The sequence below is a fragment of the Periophthalmus magnuspinnatus genome, chromosome 21 (genome assembly GCF_009829125.3).
Source record: "Periophthalmus magnuspinnatus isolate fPerMag1 chromosome 21, fPerMag1.2.pri, whole genome shotgun sequence".
Classification (NCBI taxonomy): domain Eukaryota; kingdom Metazoa; phylum Chordata; class Actinopteri; order Gobiiformes; family Gobiidae; genus Periophthalmus; species Periophthalmus magnuspinnatus.
In genome coordinates this window covers 1,605,593-1,631,831 of record NC_047146.1, presented here as the reverse complement: position 1 = coordinate 1,631,831, position 26,239 = coordinate 1,605,593, and the positions used below count along the sequence as shown (strand labels likewise).

General features: G+C 45.5%; 1 protein-coding gene across 1 annotated transcript; it reads left to right on the top strand.

Moving 5' to 3' along the window:
- The first annotated feature begins 5,464 nt into the window (after positions 1-5,464).
- Positions 5,465-7,817, top strand: LOC117389198 (E3 ubiquitin/ISG15 ligase TRIM25-like). The gene has a single exon (XM_033986831.2). It carries the CDS (start codon positions 5,501-5,503, stop codon positions 7,121-7,123), a length of 1,623 nt encoding a protein of 540 aa, XP_033842722.1. The 5' UTR covers positions 5,465-5,500; the 3' UTR covers positions 7,124-7,817.
- Positions 7,818-26,239: the final 18,422 nt, after the last annotated feature.

Genomic DNA, 26,239 nt, shown 5'->3' with positions numbered 1-26,239 from the left:
TAACGCGGACGCAATGCGCTCAAAAGCCAAGCCAAAGTAGGACTCTATCTCGCTGTCACGGAAAACCGGGACAAGCTGGATGTTTTTGGTTACGTCAAAGGCATCGCGCGGACTGCCCACAGCGTCCTGCCCCACAACAGAACCCCGCGCCTGCAACTCTAATTGCCGCATTTTAAAAGCAGATTCGGCTTCTAACTTTTTCATCTCCACCTCCCTAGCGGTGGCAGCTTCCAACTCGATTCGCTTCAGCTCAATTTCACGTCTGAGCTGAAACTCCCGCTCCTTTTCTTGCTTCTCTCTTTTGAGACGTGCAATACGTACAGTGACACGGGCATCTCTAGGGGAGGATTCTGCACCCAATCCTCCAGATGAAGTACACAACTTTTCCTTTTTCTCAAACACATTTGGAGAGACTACCTGCGGCGGCAGTGTCAAGGCGCCCTCCAAACCAAGATGCACCGGGGACACCACTGCATCAGCCGCGATCTCTTCCCCGCCAACAAATTCGCCAGAGTCAGGTAGGACTAAAAACTCATTACCAACTAAAACAGCCAGTACAGTCTCCCTCAACTCTCCCACACGCGAACTAACAGAGAAAGGAATATCATAATGCTTAGCAATGTTAATCAAATCGCATTTTCTACAAGAGTTTAACACATCCACCATCGGGTTAGCCACAAACACTTTCAAATCAAAGGTAGCCATTACTCACCGGACAACGAAGCTCACTGTTCCTCCGGATCACAGCTGAGCTACACTTGTTCCCAATTGAGCCGCTCCGCGCACCCGAAGGAGTCACCTGCGCACACACTCACACACGCTCCACACACCGTCCACCACGGAATAAAAGAGGGGTTAGGGCGCACCACTCACAATAGCCCCACTTGCACACAACAAAATATAAATCCCAGATACCTATTCCATAAAACTAAACCTAGTCTATCTTCTGGGGTTTGCTGAGCTGGAGGCCACTGTGAAGTCCCCAACGGAGAATCCACTCCGCCCAGGTTTCACCCCAAAAATAATAAACTAAATCAAAAAATGGGTGACCGATGGAATGGCTAAAATAAATTAACCAAGCTGAACACCCCCTAGTCTAATCTGGGATAAATGCATAAATTAAATGTGCAGGCTATATGCAAACAGTCACCTATAACACCACCAGAGCGCACACACAACCACAATCACACACATTCCCAAAACTGCTCTACATACCATTCTGGACGAGCCCCCAATCTGTTACGTGCCAGTTGGTCCAGGGGTGGTGGCACGTAACAAACTGATGTTAAAAAGCCGGGCGTAGAACAATAGTGAGAGCATGGAGGCAGGTCAAACGGTCATAAAGTAAATTTATTATTACAAAAGTGCTCAAAAAGGTGTACAAAGTAAAACTAGACAATATAAAAATAAAGTACAAATAGTTCAGAGAAAAATGCTGCAGCGGAGGACCCACTGGTCGCTGGTGGAGTGCGCAGCTCCGGGCTATTATATCCTGCGCGGATTTCTGAGTCACTCCAGGTGCACTCAGCCGGTGGGTTGATCTGGGAAAAATGGGAGGCAAGGCCAAACAAACCGGACTAGTCTGTAACAGTGATGTAAAGTGCTTTGTTAGACTCACTCAGAGGAAACACAACTATAGTTACTGTTACTTCAAGGAAAATATGACTCAAGTAGGAGTAAAAGTACTCTGCCACAAAAGTACTCCTGAAAAGTGACTCAAGTAAATGTAAGTGTAACTCTCACCTGTCCTCATAGACATGACCCAGACACGCCAACGCCTCCAGACCAAACCACGTCCCGTAAGTGAAGCACACACCCCAAGAACTGCACACGCAAACATTTAACATGAACTAACATGAACAAATATGAACTAACACGAACAAACATGAAAAAACATGAACAAACATACACATACATAAACAAACGTGAACAAACATGTTCGCCCACTCTGTCCGTTGATCTGGGGGTGAATGCCAGATGTAATCGTGAAGGAAGAGATTGCAGACCAGGTAGAGAGTTGAAAGAAGTTTATCTCATGAGATGAATGAAGTTACAGACAGCAGCACATGTGTTACATTTCAGTTTCAGAGTTTTCCAGTACTTATAGCCTTTTCAAGGTACTATCTATAGAAGGCAGGTCTTATAAGGACTTAACTAATTTTACATACTGTCCGTACAAGGTCATAAAGGGAGGTATGGTTAGCTGTTTACAGAGAGGTAGAATACGTCACTAAAAAGATGGATTACTAGACTCTTGTCAACCTGAAGAGGAATACTAGTATCGTATGCCCGAAGCGACTGGTTCTAGTGGAGACAGCCTAAAATAAGTTTGTGTCACATTCTTGCAGAGACACAAGTTCACCTCAATGCTTAAGACACAAAATAATCAACACAAGGTTTAAAAGTAAAAATCATGCTTTCACCGGAGGTGAGACTCACCGAGGCGCCCAGACCCTCGCAGAAACAGCACCATACTTAAGGTGTGAATTGGGTTCCTCGGTCTGAGACTATGTCCAACTGGATTCCGTGAAGCCGGAACAAGTGATTGGTGATTTGGTCGGCCGTCTCCTTGACAGTCGGGAGCTTAGGTAAGGTGACGAAATGCGCAACCTTGGAGAAACGGTCAACGATAGTGAGGATGACTGTGTTACCTTGGGACGCCGGGAGACCTGTCACAAAGTCCACTGCCACATGGGACCACGGTCGTTTCGGGACTGGGAGCGGCTGGAGCAGACCGGAAGGTGGCGAGTGGGAGGCTTTGCTCCTGGCACACACCTGGCACACTGAGACATAGGCCCTGGTGTCTCGGTCCATGGTGGGCCACCAAAAGTGACGCCTCAAGGGTGAGAGTGTGCAGTTCACCCCGGTATGGCAGACGAACTGAGAGCAGTGGACCCATTCCATTACCTTGGAGTGGACAGGATCTGGAACAAAGACAGTACTAGGTTGGCCATTACCTGGGTTAGGGTTAGGATTTGGGCCTCCCAAATTACGAGCTCGATGTCCCAGTGCGTCTGACAGCTGCGACACGACATGTAGAGGAAATGATGGGTTCTGGAGTGACGGTGGTGTCCTCCTGGGAGAACTGGCGTGAAAGGGCATCTGGTTTGACGTTACGGGATCCCGGGAGGTAGGTGAGGATGAAATTGAATCTGCCAAAAAATAAAGACCAGCGGGTTTGACGGGAATTGAGGCGTTTGGCAGATTGGATGTAGGACAGGTTTTTATGGTCAGTCAAAACCAGAAAAGGATGCTCCGCCCCCTTCAACCAGTGACGCTATTCCTCCAGAGCGAGCTTGACTACCAGCAGCTCCCGGTCTCCCACATCATAGCTGCTCTCCACTGGGGACAGACGGCGAGAGAAAAAGGCACAGGGAAACAATTGGTTGTGAGGTTCAAACCTTTGGGAGAGAACAGCTCCAACACCGGTGTCTGAGGCGTCAACCTCCATGATGAACTGGCGAGAGGGGTCTGGCTGGTGTAGGATCGGGGCCGAGGTGAATAGATCCGTCAGCTTGTTGAAGGCAAACTGGGCTTCGGGGGTCCAATTGAACAGTCTGGCGGGAGAAGTGAGTTTAGTGAGAGGCACAATGATGTAGTTAAAGTCCCGGATGAACCGCCCGTAGAAATTGGTGAACCAGATAAATCTCTGGAGTTGTTTACGGTTATTGGGTGTAGGCCAATCAGTAACAGCTTTAATCCTTTTGGGGTCAGCTCTCTCTTGATGAACTCCAGGAAACTTACCTCATCTGCATGGAACTCACACTTCTCGTATTTGATGGAGAGCTTCTTTTCAGGCAGACATTGGAGGACCTGGCGTAAGTGGTGCGGGTGTTCCTGCGGTGACTGGGAAAAAATCTAAATGTCATCAAGTTAAACAAAGACAAAACGATTAAGGAAGTCTCAAAGTATGTCATTGATTAGAGCCTGGAAGACTGCTGGAGCATTGGTTAATCCAAAAGGCATGACTATGTACTTGAAGTGTCCTAAGGGGGTCTTGAAAGCGGTCTTCCATTCGTCCTCCTCCCGTAAGCGCACCAGGTGATATGCATTTCAGAGATCGAGCTTGGAGAAGATGGTGGCTCAGTGGAGTGGCGTGAAAGCAGACTCGTTGAGAGGTAGAGGGTATTTGTTTTCTACGGTGATGTTGTTGAGACCCCTGTAATCCATGCATGGTCGTAACATTTTATCTTTCTTGGCGATGAAGAAAAATCCGGTGCCCACAGGGGAGGAGGACAGACGGATGATACCAGCAGCTAGGGAGTCCCAAATGTATTACTCCATAGCCTCCTGTTCTGGTTTGGAGAGATTATAGAGATTACTAGAGGGCAAGGGGGCTCCTGGCAAGAGATTTATGGCACAGTCATAGGGGCAATGGGGAGAAAGCGAAAGCACCCGACTCTTACTGAAAATGTCCCGGAGATCTTAAAAGATCAAAGTCCTTTTGACAACACTCTCGTCTTTGGGGTTGAATAATGACACCACTCTCCACTTAAGAAAAGACAAGACTTATTCAAATCTTAAATATAATGATGTTAACTGTGTTTTAGAGAAATGAGTAAATCAAATATTGAAATGTGAAAAGGTTACATCACATATTTAAACAGGGTCAACGTCTTTAGTGTAGAAGGACAAAAATATACAAGAGCAGTGATTAGGACCAAGTCTTTACTCAAACAAAATGAGTCAAAGTGAAGACAAACAGCGGCTCATTTGTCCTGTTGAGTTTAGATCAGAATGTGGTTCTGCTGGTCTGTCAGGCGCTCATTAAAATGACACGAGTCAAGTCCAAATGTCTCATGTCTTTGACTGTTTCTACTGTCTCTATATCACAATAAAAAGAAATAATACAAATGAAATCAAATGACACGAGGAAATGTGCTGTCCTCACCTGTCCTCATCTGTCCTCACCTGTCCTCACCTGTCCTCACCTGTCAGAAGGTGCAGTATTTCCTGGTTGTTGTTTCCTTAAAGGGCTGAACTATACATACACATGTCATTGAGTTTTCAGACTAATGGTCTAATTGTGATTAGATTTGAAATATATGATCTTGGTTCAGGCGACATCACAACATTATAAGAGCCCATAGGTTAAAACTGGTGAAGGACACACAAGAATTCTATGGTGTAAATTCTCTTTCTACTGTCAAACTGCAGATGTAAATAAAGCCACATTTCCTTCTAGAAAGAGCCTGATGAAGGTGGTGTTTGTTGATAAGTTTATAAAGCCTGCCTCCTCACACCAAAGCACTGTGGCACTACACTGATCCTTTACACTTTGTTCCTCTTTGATTCTCTTTTGTATAGTTTGACTTGTGCCCAATGACCCTGTGTGTGTGACTGTAAACTGCTCACACAGTCTCTTTTGAACTCTGATAAAACATGTGTGTGTGCCTTTAAGAGGCGTGGCTTCCTGCTTCCTCCACACAGAGCTGTGGGTGCAGCTCTCACTCTTAAGTTTTGTTTCTGTCCAAGTCAAACTGTTTCTGATCCAGGAGAGATGGCGCAGAAAGCACTCGACCAAGAAGCCTTTTCCTGCTCCGTGTGTTTGGATCTACTGAAGGATCCTGTGACTATTCCCTGTGGACACAGCTACTGCAGGAACTGTGTCCAACAGCACTGGGACCAAGAGGACGAGAAGCAGCTCTACAGCTGTCCTGAATGTCGCCTCAGCTTCAGCCCCAGGCCTGCCCTGGTGAAAAACGTCATGTTAGCAGGTTTAGTAGAGCAGATGAAGAAGACAGCGCCCCCTGCTGCCCTCTGCTATGCCGGACCTGAGGATGTGTCCTGTGATGTGTGCACTGGGAGGAAGCTGAGAGCTGTCCAGTCCTGTCTGCAGTGTGTGGCCTCTTACTGTGAGCGCCACCTACAGCCTCATTATGAAGCTGCAGCTTTAAAGAAACACCAGCTGGTGGCGCCGTCTCACAGGCTCCAGGAAAACATCTGCTCTCAACATGACGAAGTGAAGAAGATGTTCTGCGTCACAGATCAGCAGCTCCTCTGCTCCCTGTGTGTGGACCAACATAAGGGTCATGACATAGTGACCTCTGCCTCAGAGAGGGCTCAGAGGCAGGCAGAGCTGCCGGCCAGGAGGGCCCTGCTGCTCCAGAGCCTCCAGCACAAAGAGACAGACCTGAAGAGACTCCAACAGGAGGCCCAGGACATCAGGAGCTCTGCCCAGACAGCAGTGCAGCGCAGCAACGACAGCTTCAGAGACATGGCCCTTCTCCTGGAGAAAAGACGCTCTGAAGTGGAGCAGCAGATCCGCTCCCAGGAGGACACCCAACTGAGCCCAGTCCAAGAGCTCCAGGACCAACTGCAGCAGGACGTGAGGGAGCTGAAGAGGAGCCTCTCTGAGCTGGACACACTGGACCTCACCCAGGATCATAACCAGTTTATACAGCGCTACGCTTCACTGTCCCCACACACACAGAGCACAGAGCCAGCCACCATTCACACAGGGGACCGGGGATACTTTGAGGAAGTGACCAGAGCTGTGTCCAAGCTCAGGGACACACTCCAGCTCACTCTGAGTCCAGTCCAGGTTTTAGTGGCACCAGCTGAACTCAGCTCCAGAGAGGACTTCTTAAATTATTCTACAGAAATCACTCTGGACACAAACACAGTTTACACCAGACTGTCTCTGTCTGATGGAAACAGAAGAGTAACACGTATGAGAGAAGAGCAGAGTTATCCAGATCATCCAGACAGATTCAGTTACTGGTGTCAGGTCCTGAGCAGAGAGAGTCTGACGGGCCGCTGTTACTGGGAGGTGGAGTGGAGCGGGGAGTATGTTTATATAGCAGTTTCATACAGAGAGATTCAGAGGAAAGGAAACTCTGATGAATGTGGATTTGGACACAATGATAAATCCTGGGCCTTAGTCTGTCACAAAACCAGTCCTTCATTTTGGTTTAACAAAGTCCAGTCCCAGGTCTCAGGTCCAGTCGGGTCCAGAATCGGGGTTTACCTGGACCACAGTGCAGGGGTTTTGGCGTTTTACAGCGTCTCTGAAAGTACCATGAGCCTCCTCCACAGAGTCCAGACCAGGTTCACTCGGCCTCTCTACACTGGGGTCTGGATTGGTCCTGGAGCCACTGCACATTTCCCTAAACTGAAATAGCAGCTTTGTTCTCCACAGTTTGATCAAATTTGTGCCTTTTATATTTGACTAATTTGACTATTGACTATTTTTGTGTTGAAATGTGAGTTATTTTGTCAAACTTTTCTAAACTTGATCAAATATGACATGGGGAGAGTTCAAATCATGACAAAATCCTGATCTAATAAAACAGGCCATTTTCCACAATATTGAGTTGATTAGTGTCATTCTAGTGTTTTTATCATGACATAACTGTACTGTTTGTGTAGTGTGTGTTTTTGTATGTCTCAGGGACTGCAGATGGAACACAGCATCTCTTCACTGTTTCCTTTGAATTCTGCAGACTAATAGTGTTCATACTGTTACTGCAAAACTAAACTCAGACTCTACATATTTGACATCTACATTTACATCTGTTTTGAACTTTGAACTTGATTTACACTTTCAATTCCAATGTTGTTCCTCATGTAATGTAAGTGTATGTAAGTCTCTGCTGTAAATGTCAAAGTCATTCTGTTATATCATGGGACTTTTCAATCACAAACACATTCACAAATCAATCTGTACAAGAAAATCAATAAAATCAATCAAATAAGAAAACCTTTGTTTGTCCTCAGTGGGGAAATTGCAGTGTTGTAACAGCAAAGGACAGACAAAAAGTCCAAACTGTTCCAGATAAATAAGGATTTAAATAGGCCAGTTAGATACACAAGTGGAACTAAAATACATGTGAAAAATATCACAATATACTTTGAACATCATAAATACTTGTACAGTAAACTCCATTATGTACAATAAGTATCTATGGGCAGCAGAGGTGGGTAGTACTCAGTTACATTTACTCAAGTACATTTACTGGACTCACTTTGGAATAAAACTGGACTTTTCTGACACTTTTAAGGCCCCGTACTTTTACTTCTACTTGAGTAATATATGGTACAGAGTAACAGTACTCTTACTCGAGTAAAAGTTGTGTTTCCTCTTCTCTCTGTGAGTCTAAAGTGACTGGAGTTTTATGTAAAAATATGAAATGATCTGAACTTTTGTGTTTCTTGCAGCTGCTTCAGATTTGATTTAGTTTGATTCATTTTTGTGTCTCTGTGAAATACCAGATTTTTAATATTATTTCATGTTTTTTTCCTGCAAATGAAATGACTTTAAATTATAAATCAGATGTTACGTCCAGACAGTTCATGTTCACTGTAGTTTTCACAGATACTTTTTCTAACAGCTTTGTACTTGAGTAATAGTATTTTGAAGTAAAGGTACTCTTACTCGGCTGTAACACTCCAGCACTTGTTCTGAAAAGTGTTGAGTGATGCTTTTAAAATGGCAGTTACCTCGTCTTTGGTGAGTTTTCGGTCTTTATTTTGGTCCATGTTGCTGAAGGCCTCCACGCTGCGAGGGCCCCGGGACACGGCCAACGCTTCAACCTCGAAGATCACTGTGGCGTTTGGAGGCACCGGGGCTAAACACACACACGCAAAAAACACTGACGGATTCAAACTGTGGAGCTCATGTCGTCAACATTCACTGGAGGTGTGACGCTAACTGTAGGCACTTCTGCGTCTGAGGCTCTGTTACACAAGTCAGACTTTAATCTGAGCTTTTTTTAACACAATGTGACCAGAAAGAAGAGACTTAGGAGGAAATACAACAGGAGAACTGATTTGTGCTGTTAAACACGTCTCTCAAACAGAATAATACAGTCTACAGGAAGCTAGCATTAGCATTAGCATTAGCATTAACCAACAGTTTTTCAGTCTCACCTTTTGTGTAAAATCAAACAGGATCATGAAGTGGTGAGAGGAGGAGTCAGGTGAGAGGAGGAGTCAGGTGAGAGGAGGAGTCAGGTGAGGAGTCAGGTGAGAGGAGGAGTCAGGTGAGAGGAGGAGTCAGGTGAGGGGAGGAGTCAGGTGAGGGGAGGAGTCAGGTGAGGGGAGGAGTCAGGTGAGAGGAGGAGTCAGGTGAGAGGAGGAGTCAGGTGAGGGGAGGAGTCAGGTGAGAGGAGGAGTCAGGTGAGGAGTCAGATGAGAGGAGTCAAGTGAGGGGAGGAGTCAGGTGAGGGGAGGAGTCAGGTGAGGGGAGGAGTCAGGTGAGAGGAGGTGTCAGGTGAGAGGAGGAGTCAGGTGAGAGGAGGAGCCAGGTGAGGGGAGGAGTCAGGTGAGAGGAGGAGTCAGGTGAGGGGAGGTGTCAGGTGAGAGGAGGAGTCAGGTGAGGAGCCAGATGAGGGGAGGAGTCAGGTGAGAGGAGGAGTCAGGTGAGAGGAGGAGTCAGGAGAGAGGAGTTAGAGTGAGGGGAGGAGTCAAGTGAGGGGAGGAGTCAGGTGAGGAGTCAGATGAGAGGAGTCAAGTGAGGGGAGGAGTCAGGTGAGAGGAGGAGTCAGGTGAGGGGAGGAGTCAGGTGAGAGGAGGAGTCAGGTGAGGGGAGGAGTCAGGTGAGAGGAGGAGTCAGGTGAGGGGAGGAGTCAGGTGAGGGGAGGAGTCAGGTGAGGGGAGGAGTCAGGTGAGAGGAGGAGTCAGGTGAGAGGAGGAGTCAGGTGAGGGGAGGAGTCAGGTGAGAGGAGGAGTCAGGTGAGGAGTCAGAGGGGAGGAGTCAGGTGAGGGGAGGAGTCAGGTGAGAGGAGGAGTCAGGGGAGAGGAGGAGTCAGGTGAGAGGAGGAGTCAGGTGAGAGGAGGAGTCAGGTGAGAGGAGGAGTCAGGTGGGTCAGGGGGTTCGTGGACTTACACCTCCTGGTCTATGGCTCCTGTTTCTCATAAACGACTCATTTATTTTCCCACAGAAAAAAAACACATTTTATTGTCCGTTTCATCAGACGCACAAATCAAAATCATACAAACTGTGCACTTTAGGAGTAATACAACTTTTCACAAACACTACTTTTTCTGAAATGCAGCAATCACGTGTCAAATAAAGTGAAACTACAGAACATTGTGAGGTATTTTAAACTTTTCATTCTCTACGGTTGATTTAAGGTCCCATATTATGAACCAGGACTAAACTCTTGGTTCAGTCCTGGTTCAGTCCTGGTTTAGTCCTGGTTTAGTCCTGGTTTAGTCCTGGTTGAGTCCTGACTTTGTAAACTTTGTAAATTTTTGATAAAACTTCTAAGTAGATTGATTCTATTTTACTAAAATGATTGTAAATATCTTTGTACAAAAAAATAAAATAAAAAATGCTCTTTGCAGTTCTGTGTTGGTTTGTGTCAGTTTGTGCCATTTTTTGTGTCAGTTTGTGTCATTTTTGTGTCAGTTTGTGTCGGTTTGTGTCGGTTTGTGTCAGTTTGTGTCGGTTTGCGTCGGTTTGTGTCAGTTTGTGTCGGTTTGTGACGGTTTGTGTCGGTTTGCGTCGGTTTGTGTCAGTTTGTGTCGATTTGTGACGGTTTGTGTCGGTTTGCGTCGGTTTGTGTCAGTTTGTGTCGGTTTGTGTCGGTTTGTGTCAGTTTGTGTCAGTTTGTGTCAGTTTGTGTCGGTTTGTGTCGATTTGTGACGGTTTGTGTTTGGATTTAAACCGCGGTGCTTTTCTCACACAGGCTCATTATTCGGCTCATGACGCGTCCAGAACATTTCAGAGTTTCGTAAATCTGAACTCAGAATCCCGAGAGGCGCTGAACGCAGCGTTAGTTCTGGTGAGCGCTCTTCATCTCGAGTCCTGGCTGCACTTCTTCATCATGGGCTCTAGGCGGCGCCCTGTGAGCCTGTTAAACTCACTCAGGATGTACTGCTCCCTCTGCGACATCTGGAGAACAAACAAAACACTATTATTATTATTATTTTCTGGGACGAACGGGGCCGTGGTCGACTAAAGACGTGTGCCGCCGATCGATTGGTCGACTACAAAGGGGGCGTGGCAATAGCTCATTTTGACCCCAATTTGTTTCTCTTATAACTCAGCCATAAAATAACATACTTTTTAAAATAATTTGGAGGCTTATTTTTAGTGACGGGTAAATGAGGCGGAGCTCTGGAGCACGTCTCGTTCTTTCTGAAACAAATTGCTCTGAAGCGCCGCCTCAGAGCTCGTCTCGCAGCAGCCGCTCACGTGACCAAAGCGTCGAGGCGTCGGTCCCTCCCCCTGCTGCTTCGCTCTGTGTGTCGATCGCTTCAGTGTATCGAAGCGTTTCATTGGCTCGGTGAATGTTCCGCTCTGCGATTGGTTCAGAGCTTCAGAGGGTTCATTTCTGTGGTTTGACAAGCGCTAAACTGCGACAGGATAAAAGATGCACCGATATTTCTTAAAAACGTCGGGTAGTGAGGAGTATTGTGTGACGTTAGTGGGGATTTCGGCAACTTTTGACGTTTGTTTCATTTTCGATGGCGTCTACGAGTGGAAAAAAGATGTGAGGACCCCTTAAAAAACTGGGAATCACATAAAAAACAATATCCTAATCTGTGCTCAAAAATATCTTTGTACACCGGCATGTTCCATGTGAGAGAATTTTTTCCAAAGCTGGTGAGTTCGTGAGCCAAAGAAGATGTGGACTAAAGCCTGTGGAAAAACTTCTATTTCTTAATAAAAACATGTGATATTTAAATTGTTGTATTTCTTTTTTAAATGTTCAAAATAGAATATATACTATTTATGACTTCTAATAAAATAGAAAATACAGTTTTTTGTTCCTAAATCATGGGTCGTGTGCTGTTTGCAATGGTTAGATTTGTCCACTAGAGGTCAGTGTTTCTCCTCAGACACGTCCAACCGTTTGAGACGATATTAGACTGAGGCGTCAAAGCTTCACGAGGCGCCATTCTCCCGTCAATAGGTATTAGGCAAAATCAATATTTTATTTTTTTTTCCAAGATCTAACATTATTCTTTATCCAAAACACGTCTGAAGATGATTGAGACGTCATTCCTGCATGTTTGAGTATTAAAAACAGAAATATACTTTGAAATGATGTCCTCTTGTTTTCTTTAACCTGCTAAAGGCGACATATTGTGCACAGGCCACGCCTCAACAGTCATGTGCTCAATGGACCCATGTCCTCAGCCACAGGTCGCTCCAACTGCGACGCTGGTGCTGCAGAGGGATTTAAAAAATACGCTCACATACAGTGGGGCAAAACAGTATTTAGTCAGCCACCAATTGTGCAAGTTCTCCCACTTAAAAAAGGGCAAAAAGGAAACCAGAAACAAAACTGTAGACCTGCACCAGAATGGAAAGACTGAATCTGCAATAGGTGCAGCTTGGTGTGAAGAAATCAACTGTGAGAGCAATTAGAGAATGGAAGACATACAAGACCCTGATAATCTCCCTCGATCTGGGGCTCCACACAAGATCTCACCCCGTGGGGTCAAAATGACACAAGAACGAGCAAAAATCCCAGAACCACACGGGGCGACATAGTGAATGACCTGCAGAGAGCTAGGACCAAAGTAACAAAAGGACCATCAGTAACACACTACACCACCAGGGACTCAAATCCTGCAGTGCCAGACGTGTCCCCTGCTGAAGACGGGACATGTCCAGGCCCGTCTGAAGTTTGATAGAAGCATTTGGATGATCCAGAAGAGGATTGGGAGAATGTCATATGGTCAGATCAAACCAAAATAAAACTTTTTGATGAAAATTCAGCTTGTCATGTTTTGGAGGAGAAAGAATGCTGAGTTGCATCCAAAGAACAACAGACCCACTGTAAATCATGAGGGTGGAAACATCATGCTTTGGGGCTGTTTTTTTGTAAAGGGACCAGGACGACTGATCTGTGTAAAGAAAAGAATGAATGGGGACATGTATTGTGAGATTTTGAGTGAAAACCTCCTTCCATCAGCGAGGGCATTGAAGATGAAACGTGTCTGGGTCTTTCAGCGTGACAATGATCTAAACACACCGCCAGGGCAACGAAGGAGTGGCTTCGTAGGAAGCATTTCAAGGTCCTGGTGTGGCCTAGCCAGTCTCCAGATCTCAACCCCATAGAAAATTTTTGGAGGGAGTTGAAAGTCCGTGTTGCCCCAAAACATCACTGCTCTAGAGATCTGCAGGAGGAACGAACCAAACTACAGCAACAGTGAAAACCTTTCATTGCTAACAAAGGGGATATAACAAAGTAGTGAGATGAACTTTTGTTATTGATCAAATACTTATTTTTCACCATAATTTGCAAATAAATTCATTAAACATCACACAATGTGATTTGCTGGATCCTTTTCCTCATTCTGTCTCATAGTTGAAGTGAATCAGGTGAAACTGTAACATATCCACGGCGACGACCTCCACTCCACAAATGTGCAGGGAGACAAAGGTAGATTGTATCTTACTTTCGATTGACATGAACTGTGTACGTGGTTATTTTCAGATCAAATCAAAACACGAGTCTCATGATAAAACTGGTCTGACCTGTCGCGTGTTTAAGAGCCGTGTTCAGATGAAAACTGTGACCAAAACAGATAAGAAACAAGTTTAACCTCTTCTGCACAGAAACACACGGACAAGGGCTTCAATATAAAAGGATTTACTCTTATACTTTCTGATAGCAGCATATTACAAAAATATTCATCATTTTCATCTTTCATCTTTGCTAAATGTTTATCATAGTTTTACATCAGTGAAGCGGCAGTTCTAAAACCGAATAAATAAATATATAACTGACTCCCTCCCTGTCACTGGATTACAGGTGTATGATGTTGGTGTCTCTGACCACTTGGCAGTCACTTTCACCATCCCTGTGCCCTGTCCCACCACCAAACCGACCCGACAAATGACCTTCAGGAACATTAAAAACATGGACTCCACTTCCTTCTGCCAACAGCTCCAGTTTCTCTCCCCCCTATACCATCCACTTGCCCACTCGATCCTCTCCCATCACCCCTGCTCATAACTCACTGCTCCTCCATCAGTCCCCTCATCACAAAAATAATCAATACCTCCCTAGAAACAGGCCATGTCCCCAGCACCCTCAAAACTGCCATTGTCAAACCCCTCCTCAAGAAACCCACCCTGGACCCCAAACCTCTGTCAAACTACAGACCGATATCAAACCTCCGATTTCTCGCAAAAATCCTAGGAAAAGTTGTCTCCTCCCAGCTCCACCACCACCTCAAATCCAATAACCTGTATGAAATTTTATTCTTCTCGACCTCTCTGCTGCGTTTGACACCGTAGACCAGCACATCCTCCTACACCGTCTCCAGCATTACACAGGTCTCTCTGGCACTGCCCTTCACTGGTTTCACTCCTACCTCGCTGACAGAACCGAGTGCGTAGCTCTGGGGGAAGCAAGATCCAGACCCCACACTGTTATCTGTGGGGTCCCCCAGGGCTCCGTTCTCGGCCCAACCCTCTTCACCATTTACATGCTTCCCCTCAGTCGTGTCGTCAGCAAGCATGGAATTTCCACTGCTATGCTGATGACACACAACTCTACCTCGCCATCTCTCCTTCCTGTACCCCCTCTGCCACAGTCTCCCATCTCAGCTCCTGAGGAGATAGAGGCGTGGATGAGTCAAAACTTCCTGCAGCTAAATGGCTCCAAAACAGAAGCCATCCAAACTGGTACCTCTCATCAACTCCGCTCCTCTCCAATCACCTCTGTTTCATTTTTCGGACACACCATTCCCCTCTCTCCCTCTGTAACAAACCCTCTCCTTTGACAATCATGTCACCTCCATCTGCAAAACTGCCTTCTTTCACCTTCGTAATATCTCCAAACTTCGCTCTTCTCTCTCCCTCCCTGCTGCAGAGAAGCTCGTCCATGCCTTTGTCTCCTCCAGGCTGGACTACTGTAACACACTCCTCATTGGAATCTCTGGCAGGAGCATTCAAAAGCTCCAGTATGTCCAAAACAGCGCCGCCAGGGTCCTGATGAGGGTGCGTAAACACGAGCACATCACCCCCATTCTTCACTCTCCGCACTGGCTCCCCATTCATTTCCATATTCAATACAAAGTCCTCTTGCACACCCATCACTGTCTCCACGGTGCGGCCCCCACCTCACTGAACTGCTCACACCACACACCTCCACTAAGACTCGGTCAGGCCAACAGCACCATCTGGTCATGCCCAGGACACAACTCAAGACCATGGGCGACAGAGCCTTTTCAGTGGCTGCTCTCCGTCTGTGGAACGCCCTCCCAGACCATCTCAGGTCTCCACAGACGGTGGATGCTTTTAAAAAAGGATTAAAAACTTACATTTTTACCCTGGCCTACAGCTAAACACCGGCTATTGTTTTATTGCTTTTACATTGATTTTTAATTGTCTTCTGTTTTTAAAGTCTTTTTGCACTGTAGCACTTTGAGATTTGATGTCAAATGTAAAGTGCATTATAAATAAAATGTATTATTATTATTATTAAATGGGAGCTTTTTGTGTGTTGGCGGCACGGTGGCTGAGTGGCATCACTCATGCCTCACAGCAGAGGGTTTGGCTCGATCCCCGGGTCACCAGGCCTTTCTGTGTGGAGTTTTTCATGTTTCTCCTCGTGTCTGGATGGGTTTCCTCCGGGTACTCCGGTTTCCCCCATCAACCAAAACATGAACGCCCTTTGAGACGACTGTTGTTGTGATTTTGGGCGTTACAAAAATAAATGAATTGAATTGAATTGAGCTGACGTCGGTGTAAACATCGTCACAACAAAGCGCCGCGTGCTGTCGGCGCCCCCTATGGACAGATGCACATCACACTAGTGAGCAAAAAATACCAAAATGACGACGCGACGTCACAGAATCCTACGAGTATCACCAGTTAAGAAAATAAAACTGGAAAAAGAAGTAAGTACGTCAAAGTGGGCGTGTCACAGTGGGCGTGTCACAGTGGGCGTGTACAGGTGGAGGTTAAACAGGGGTAAATCGACAAAATGGCCTCTCAAAAATAGTGGATTAAAAATTCCTCAAACACAAATCAGTCCAAATACAACTTCAGAAACTCAATGAGAAAAACAACTAGAACATAGGTGAAAAGTCGATTTTGCTGAGCAGGTCCATGAAACAAAATAAAGACGTTTATTATTTTTCTGAATCTAATCGTAACTATTGTGCAATTTAGACATGTTTTGGTCCCTGTTTACATTATGGTTGCTAGGTAACAGGGAAAACAAGGTCAAATCTTTAGCGTAATCTTCCGTATAATGACATTTCTGTGAACTGTGTGGTCTGAACTGTCATTTGCACTTTTTTCATATTTTGGTTTTGCCGGCGAGACGAGAGGAGGGATACAGAGAACAAAAGCGACCCAGAGTCCAGATGGGGAAGACGTTTCTGTACGAGGTGTAGCTGATGGCACAGGATTTGTTGAAAACTCCGGCGATGTTCTCCTGAAAACGAAAGAGAAAAAGAATAAGAATCAGAACTAAACTGGAGCTAAACCAGGACTAAACCAGGACTAAACCAGGACTAAACCAGGACTAAACCAGGACTAAACCAGGACCAGGAGTGTTGTACCTGGGTCTGTCTCTGTTGGGCAGCTGTTTGGTGATGAGCAGTTCGACTCTTCTCTCGATGCCTCTGTGTCTGAAACAGGTGACACAGATATTAAAGTGGAACTAAAGCCTAAATCAACTTTTTTGCAGCTTTCTCATCAAAAACAGTCAAAAAGCGAGTGTGCTGCCTCCTTTGGCCCCACAATTTTTTGTACCACGTGACATCACACAGCACTGCCCTGATTAAAGCCACATGTTTCTGATTAAAACACCTGGCTGTACCTGGACACCTGTGATGGATTCAAAATATATATTCAAGTTATATTATGTTATCTCACTGTTCATTTTAAAGGTACTGTAATGTAATGTTCACTCTTTATTAGTCATTACTATTAGTTATAGTCAGTTCACTATTTTATTTAGTCATTATATTCAATTATGTAAACTATGTAATCTGCACTAATGTTTGTTCTTGAGTCTTGCAGAAAATGTCTTTTGAAAGTGCAGGGTCCCACGGGAAGAAGGTCACGGTGAAACCTAAACAGAAACATCATGAGAGGATGTTTTGTGACCTTCTGGAAATGCAAAACAGAATATATTTCTCTGTGAATTTCCTCATATGTTTTTACACTGCTTGCCCCTCCCCCCCTTCAGATGTGTATGTAACTAGGGTTCCCTAACTTTAATAAAAGAGGTGAAAGACGGTTTGGGCCCCAGAGAGGGTGGTGGTGTAACTGGGGTTTTTTGCCTCTCCGCTCTTTCTCCTCAATATTGAGACAAAATAATCTCTCTTGTCTTCTCTTCTCTTTTGAACTCTAATATAGGTTGTGAACCTAGGTTAGACCAATCACACTGTTCCTTTAGTCCTCCAGACCCCGCCCCTCCTCCCCCTCACTCTCCCCTTTAGTCCTCTTGGCCCCGCCCAGTTTGGCAGCTCTGTTTGAAATGTGGTTGTGGGCGGAGTTTAGTTCGACTTACGGGAACATTTTATTTTATTTTTAGCCTGTTATTAGTCGAGGCTTGAACAAGATAAACCTGAATAACATCAGTGCTGTGTGTGTGTGTGCAAGAGTGTGTGTGTGATTGTTACGTGCCAGTTGGTCCAGGGGTGTTGGCACGCAACGAGTTGATGTTAAAGGTGTCTGAGTAAATGACAATATCATCCAAGTAAACATTACAATTAGGGACATCACCAAGTACTATGTGCATAAGGTGTTGGAACGTGGCGGGAGCGTTTCTCACGCCAAAGGCCATTACAGTATACTGCATAAAGTGGTCAGGTGTCACAAAGGCAGATATATCAGACGCTCTGGGTGTTAAAGGGACCTGCCAGTAGCCTTTCAACAGATCTAGCTTAGTGATGTGCACCGCAGGGCCAATATTGTCAATGCAGTTCTCCATTCGTGGCAGAGGAAATTAATCAGGTACAGTGACAGCATTCACTTTCCTAAAATCTGTGCAAAACCGAGAAGTGCTATCTGACTTGGGAGCAAGAAGACAGGGACTCCAGGGACTGTAACTGGGTTTGGCCAGGCCATTTTCTAGCAGGTACTCAACCTCTTTTTTGATGGCCTCACGCTTTGTCAACGGATAGCGACATGCATGTTGTTTAATAGGAGCAGCAGACCCTACATCAATGTCATGTTCAAGTACATTAGTGCAAGAAGGGGTGTCACCAAACAATGAGGGGTAGGACTCCAATAAAACCAGGATGTCATGATGTTGGTCTTCCCTGAGGTATGAGAGATTGGCACCTAAACTGGACATAAACTCAGAGTTAGACAAACGACCACACTGATGGGCAACACTAGGCTCTTCGAAATCTTCCACAACTGACATGTCAAGACACCCAAATGATACACAAGACACAGCTAACAGGGACTGAGCTGGCTTCTCTTCCCTTGCATGGAAAAGCTTGAGCATATTAACATGACATGATCGGGTTTTCCTCCTCCTCTCAGGGGTAAGAATAAGGTAATTTGTGTCTGACAGTTTCTTCTCAACAACACAGGGGCCGGAAAAGCTGGCTGAAAGAACAGGGCCAGAATTAGGAAGCAACACCAACACTTTATCACCAGGGTTGAAGTGACGTGCCACAACCTTTTTGTCAAAACGGTTCTTCATATTTGCCTGTGACAAAGAAAGAGCTTCCTGAGCCAACTTGATGGCCTGCTGTAATCGTTCCCTGCATTTAGCAACAAAATCTGACACATTCCCTATGGACACTGATACAGTCAACAACTTCTCTTTTAACACTTTTAGCGGACCACGGATCATATGACCAAACACAAGTTCAGCCGAGCTAAAACCTAGAGACTCTTGAGTGGCATCTCTTATAGCAAAAAGCATAAAAGGAACACCTTCATCCCAATCCTTGCCCGTCTCAAGACAGAACTTGCTCAACATTGACTTAAGAGTCTGGTGCCATCTTTCTAATGCACCCTGAGACTCTGGGTGATAGGCACTGGACACAGAATGGATCCTACCACATGACTGCAAGGTCTCTTTAAAAGTTCTAGACAGAAAATTTGTTCCTTGGTCTGTCTGCACAACCCTAGGAAGGCCAAACATGGTGAAAAACTTAGTAAGGGCTTTAGTGAGTGAAGAGGCTGTTATTTTTCAAAGAGGAATTGCCTCAGGGAAACGGGTAGTGACACACATGATGGTTAACAAAAACTGGTTGCCAGACCTCATTTTGGGGAGAGGGCTGACACAATCAACGATGACATGCTCAAATGGCTCACCGGCAGCAAGCACAGGACACAGAGGGGCCGGTGGTACAACCTGGTTTGGCTTGCCCACAGTCTGGCAGGTACTACAGGTCTTACAAAAACTAACCACGGCAGTTTTCAGACCAGGCCAAAAGAAGTGCTGCAAGACACGATTATAGGTTTTGATGACACCAAGATGACCAGACCACAAATGTTCATGAGCCAGGGATAACACATGCGGTCTGTAACATTTTGGAGTCACAATTTGAAAAATTGTGCACCAATCGTTTGAGTCAGGATTGTTACCTGCCCTTGGAATCCACTGAAGAACTGATTGTTGTCATCTGGATTCTCTAAGGCAGAAAAACACTTGGTTAAAGTGGCATCAGACTTTTGTGCTTTAATGAGAGCTTCACAAGTTAGTGGTGGGGACAGAGAAGAGACTGACTGGGTCTCCCCAGTCTTAACTTTGACCTTCAAATCACTCTGATCTTGGCCAGAAGAGGGTGCACTGTCCTCATAAAGAACAGGAGCGAGCACAGAGTCACACAAATCCACATCACTACCCTGAGACAACTTTTTAGACTGAGCCCGAGTCAAAACACTCACAGAGAACACTTCAGGATGTTGGCGAGACAACTCATCTTGTTCAGAGCCAGAGAGAGGCTGACCAACAACTTCGGGAGAAGGATACACTTTTCCCCCTGCAATATCATTCCACATGATAAAATCTACCCCCTCAATAGGAAATTGGTCGCGAACAGCCACCGGAAACACCCCACTAGCCAACTTCGATTCAATTAAAACATTATGCAATGGAGCTGGGACATAGCTTAATCCAATACCCTTCACAACAGTGCTCAAGTGACAGTCAGTTTTTGGACCTAGAGGCAACACACCAGAGAGAAGAAAGGACTGGGAGCCACGCGTATCACGCAGTACGGTAACTGGCCGCTTAGCCTCACCTGGGACTGAAACAAAAGCCTTAAAAATAAAAGGCTTGAAATACTCATCTGGCATAACCGAGGATGAACAAGTAGAGAGCTAACAAAAGGAGGGACAGCAGGGACAGTTTGAATAAGACCAACTCCTTTTGGTTTTGACATGGGTTGTTTTCGCTTTAGAGAGTCACATTCAGCTACAAGATGACCAAATTTGTGGCAATAAAAACATTGTTTAGGCCTCTCAGATTTGGTATTGTTTTGGAAGTTCGAATCACTAGATTTCTCATTTAGTTTTGGAACGGACTCACGCGTAAAAGCAACTTTGTGTGTAAGCGCAAACTCATCAGCTGAGATCGCAGCTTGCTGGAGCGTAGTTACTTTTTGTTCATTTAAATAAATGATAATACGCTCAGGAAGACAGTTTTTTAAATCTCCAATCAAAAACAGCTCACGCAAAGAAGCAAATGTGCTGACTTTACTTGCAGAGCACCATTGATCAAATAACAAGCTCTTTTCGCGAGCAAAATCCGCAAAACTTTGACCAAATGATTTTCTGAGCCCCCTAAAACGTTGTCGGTCGCTTCAGGCACAAGCTCATAAGTACGCAAGATTGCACTTTTTAGTTTGTCATAACTTAAACTGTCAGAAATGGATAATGACGCACAGGCTTCTGAAGCTTTTCTGCTTAATTTACATTGCAGCAAAATAGACCATACATCTCTCGGACAGTGTAACGCGGACGCAATGCGCTCAAAAGCCAAGCCAAAGTAGGACTCTATCTCGCTGTCACGGAAAACCGGGACAAGCTGGATGTTTTTGGTTACGTCAAAGGCATCGCGCGGACTGCCCACAGCGTCCTGCCCCACAACAGAACCCCGCGCCTGCAACTCTAATTGCCGCATTTTAAAAGCAGATTCGGCTTCTAACTTTTTCATCTCCACCTCCCTAGCGGTGGCAGCTTCCAACTCGATTCGCTTCAGCTCAATTTCACGTCTGAGCTGAAACTCCCGCTCCTTTTCTTGCTTCTCTCTTTTGAGACGTGCAATACGTACAGTGACACGGGCATCTCTAGGGGAGGATTCTGCACCCAATCCTCCAGATGAAGTACACAACTTTTCCTTTTTCTCAAACACATTTGGAGAGACTACCTGCGGCGGCAGTGTCAAGGCGCCCTCCAAACCAAGATGCACCGGGGACACCACTGCATCAGCCGCGATCTCTTCCCCGCCAACAAATTCGCCAGAGTCAGGTAGGACTAAAAACTCATTACCAACTAAAACAGCCAGTACAGTCTCCCTCAACTCTCCCACACGCGAACTAACAGAGAAAGGAATATCATAATGCTTAGCAATGTTAATCAAATCGCATTTTCTACAAGAGTTTAACACATCCACCATCGGGTTAGCCACAAACACTTTCAAATCAAAGGTAGCCATTACTCACCGGACAACGAAGCTCACTGTTCCTCCGGATCACAGCTGAGCTACACTTGTTCCCAATTGAGCCGCTCCGCGCACCCGAAGGAGTCACCTGCGCACACACTCACACACGCTCCACACACCGTCCACCACGGAATAAAAGAGGGGTTAGGGCGCACCACTCACAATAGCCCCACTTGCACACAACAAAATATAAATCCCAGATACCTATTCCATAAAACTAAACCTAGTCTATCTTCTGGGGTTTGCTGAGCTGGAGGCCACTGTGAAGTCCCCAACGGAGAATCCACTCCGCCCAGGTTTCACCCCAAAAATAATAAACTAAATCAAAAAATGGGTGACCGATGGAATGGCTAAAATAAATTAACCAAGCTGAACACCCCCTAGTCTAATCTGGGATAAATGCATAAATTAAATGTGCAGGCTATATGCAAACAGTCACCTATAACACCACCAGAGCGCACACACAACCACAATCACACACATTCCCAAAACTGCTCTACATACCATTCTGGACGAGCCCCCAATCTGTTACGTGCCAGTTGGTCCAGGGGTGGTGGCACGTAACAAACTGATGTTAAAAAGCCGGGCGTAGAACAATAGTGAGAGCATGGAGGCAGGTCAAACGGTCATAAAGTAAATTTATTATTACAAAAGTGCTCAAAAAGGTGTACAAAGTAAAACTAGACAATATAAAAATAAAGTACAAATAGTTCAGAGAAAAATGCTGCAGCGGAGGACCCACTGGTCGCTGGTGGAGTGCGCAGCTCCGGGCTATTATATCCTGCGCGGATTTCTGAGTCACTCCAGGTGCACTCAGCCGGTGGGTTGATCTGGGAAAAATGGGAGGCAAGGCCAAACAAACCGGACTAGTCTGTAACAGTGATGTAAAGTGCTTTGTTAGACTCACTCAGAGGAAACACAACTATAGTTACTGTTACTTCAAGGAAAATATGACTCAAGTAGGAGTAAAAGTACTCTGCCACAAAAGTACTCCTGAAAAGTGACTCAAGTAAATGTAAGTGTAACTCTCACCTGTCCTCATAGACATGACCCAGACACGCCAACGCCTCCAGACCAAACCACGTCCCGTAAGTGAAGCACACACCCCAAGAACTGCACACGCAAACATTTAACATGAACTAACATGAACAAATATGAACTAACACGAACAAACATGAAAAAACATGAACAAACATACACATACATAAACAAACGTGAACAAACATGTTCGCCCACTCTGTCCGTTGATCTGGGGGTGAATGCCAGATGTAATCGTGAAGGAAGAGATTGCAGACCAGGTAGAGAGTTGAAAGAAGTTTATCTCATGAGATGAATGAAGTTACAGACAGCAGCACATGTGTTACATTTCAGTTTCAGAGTTTTCCAGTACTTATAGCCTTTTCAAGGTACTATCTATAGAAGGCAGGTCTTATAAGGACTTAACTAATTTTACATACTGTCCGTACAAGGTCATAAAGGGAGGTATGGTTAGCTGTTTACAGAGAGGTAGAATACGTCACTAAAAAGATGGATTACTAGACTCTTGTCAACCTGAAGAGGAATACTAGTATCGTATGCCCGAAGCGACTGGTTCTAGTGGAGACAGCCTAAAATAAGTTTGTGTCACATTCTTGCAGAGACACAAGTTCACCTCAATGCTTAAGACACAAAATAATCAACACAAGGTTTAAAAGTAAAAATCATGCTTTCACCGGAGGTGAGACTCACCGAGGCGCCCAGACCCTCGCAGAAACAGCACCATACTTAAGGTGTGAATTGGGTTCCTCGGTCTGAGACTATGTCCAACTGGATTCCGTGAAGCCGGAACAAGTGATTGGTGATTTGGTCGGCCGTCTCCTTGACAGTCGGGAGCTTAGGTAAGGTGACGAAATGCGCAACCTTGGAGAAACGGTCAACGATAGTGAGGATGACTGTGTTACCTTGGGACGCCGGGAGACCTGTCACAAAGTCCACTGCCACATGGGACCACGGTCGTTTCGGGACTGGGAGCGGCTGGAGCAGACCGGAAGGTGGCGAGTGGGAGGCTTTGCTCCTGGCACACACCTGGCACACTGAGACATAGGCCCTGGTGTCTCGGTCCATGGTGGGCCACCAAAAGTGACGCCTCAAGGGTGAGAGTGTGCAGTTCACCCCGGTATGGCAGACGAACTGAGAGCAGTGGACCCATTCCATTACCTTGGAGTGGACAGGATCTGGAACAAAGACAGTACTAGGTTGGCCATTACCTGGGTTAGGGTTAGGATTTGGGCCTCCCAAATTACGAGCTCGATGTCCCAGTGCGTCTGACAGCTGCGACACGACATGTAGAGGAAATGATGGGTTCTGGAGTGACGGTGGTGTCCTCCTGGGAGAACTGGCGTGAAAGGGCATCTGGTTTGACGTTACGGGATCCCGGGAGGTAGGTGAGGATGAAATTGAATCTGCCAAAAAATAAAGACCAGCGGGTTTGACGGGAATTGAGGCGTTTGGCAGATTGGATGTAGGACAGGTTTTTATGGTCAGTCAAAACCAGAAAAGGATGCTCCGCCCCCTTCAACCAGTGACGCTATTCCTCCAGAGCGAGCTTGACTACCAGCAGCTCCCGGTCTCCCACATCATAGCTGCTCTCCACTGGGGACAGACGGCGAGAGAAAAAGGCACAGGGAAACAATTGGTTGTGAGGTTCAAACCTTTGGGAGAGAACAGCTCCAACACCGGTGTCTGAGGCGTCAACCTCCATGATGAACTGGCGAGAGGGGTCTGGCTGGTGTAGGATCGGGGCCGAGGTGAATAGATCCGTCAGCTTGTTGAAGGCAAACTGGGCTTCGGGGGTCCAATTGAACAGTCTGGCGGGAGAAGTGAGTTTAGTGAGAGGCACAATGATGTAGTTAAAGTCCCGGATGAACCGCCCGTAGAAATTGGTGAACCAGATAAATCTCTGGAGTTGTTTACGGTTATTGGGTGTAGGCCAATCAGTAACAGCTTTAATCCTTTTGGGGTCAGCTCTCTCTTGATGAACTCCAGGAAACTTACCTCATCTGCATGGAACTCACACTTCTCGTATTTGATGGAGAGCTTCTTTTCAGGCAGACATTGGAGGACCTGGCGTAAGTGGTGCGGGTGTTCCTGCGGTGACTGGGAAAAAATCTAAATGTCATCAAGTTAAACAAAGACAAAACGATTAAGGAAGTCTCAAAGTATGTCATTGATTAGAGCCTGGAAGACTGCTGGAGCATTGGTTAATCCAAAAGGCATGACTATGTACTTGAAGTGTCCTAAGGGGGTCTTGAAAGCGGTCTTCCATTCGTCCTCCTCCCGTAAGCGCACCAGGTGATATGCATTTCAGAGATCGAGCTTGGAGAAGATGGTGGCTCAGTGGAGTGGCGTGAAAGCAGACTCGTTGAGAGGTAGAGGGTATTTGTTTTCTACGGTGATGTTGTTGAGACCCCTGTAATCCATGCATGGTCGTAACATTTTATCTTTCTTGGCGATGAAGAAAAATCCGGTGCCCACAGGGGAGGAGGACAGACGGATGATACCAGCAGCTAGGGAGTCCCAAATGTATTACTCCATAGCCTCCTGTTCTGGTTTGGAGAGATTATAGAGATTACTAGAGGGCAAGGGGGCTCCTGGCAAGAGATTTATGGCACAGTCATAGGGGCAATGGGGAGAAAGCGAAAGCACCCGACTCTTACTGAAAATGTCCCGGAGATCTTAAAAATCAAAGTCCTTTTGACAACACTCTCGTCTTTGGGGTTGAATAATGACACCACTCTCCACTTAAGAAAAGACAAGACTTATTCAAATCTTAAATATAATGATGTTAACTGTGTTTTAGAGAAATGAGTAAATCAAATATTGAAATGTGAAAAGGTTACATCACATATTTAAACAGGGTCAACGTCTTTAGTGTAGAAGGACAAAAATATACAAGAGCAGTGATTAGGACCAAGTCTTTACTCAAACAAAATGAGTCAAAGTGAAGACAAACAGCGGCTCATTTGTCCTGTTGAGTTTAGATCAGAATGTGGTTCTGCTGGTCTGTCAGGCGCTCATTAAAATGACACGAGTCAAGTCCAAATGTCTCATGTCTTTGACTGTTTCTACTGTCTCTATATCACAATAAAAAGAAATAATACAAATGAAATCAAATGACACGAGGAAATGTGCTGTCCTCACCTGTCCTCATCTGTCCTCACCTGTCCTCACCTGTCCTCACCTGTCAGAAGGTGCAGTATTTCCTGGTTGTTGTTTCCTTAAAGGGCTGAACTATACATACACATGTCATTGAGTTTTCAGACTAATGGTCTAATTGTGATTAGATTTGAAATATATGATCTTGGTTCAGGCGACATCACAACATTATAAGAGCCCATAGGTTAAAACTGGTGAAGGACACACAAGAATTCTATGGTGTAAATTCTCTTTCTACTGTCAAACTGCAGATGTAAATAAAGCCACATTTCCTTCTAGAAAGAGCCTGATGAAGGTGGTGTTTGTTGATAAGTTTATAAAGCCTGCCTCCTCACACCAAAGCACTGTGGCACTACACTGATCCTTTACACTTTGTTCCTCTTTGATTCTCTTTTGTATAGTTTGACTTGTGCCCAATGACCCTGTGTGTGTGACTGTAAACTGCTCACACAGTCTCTTTTGAACTCTGATAAAACATGTGTGTGTGCCTT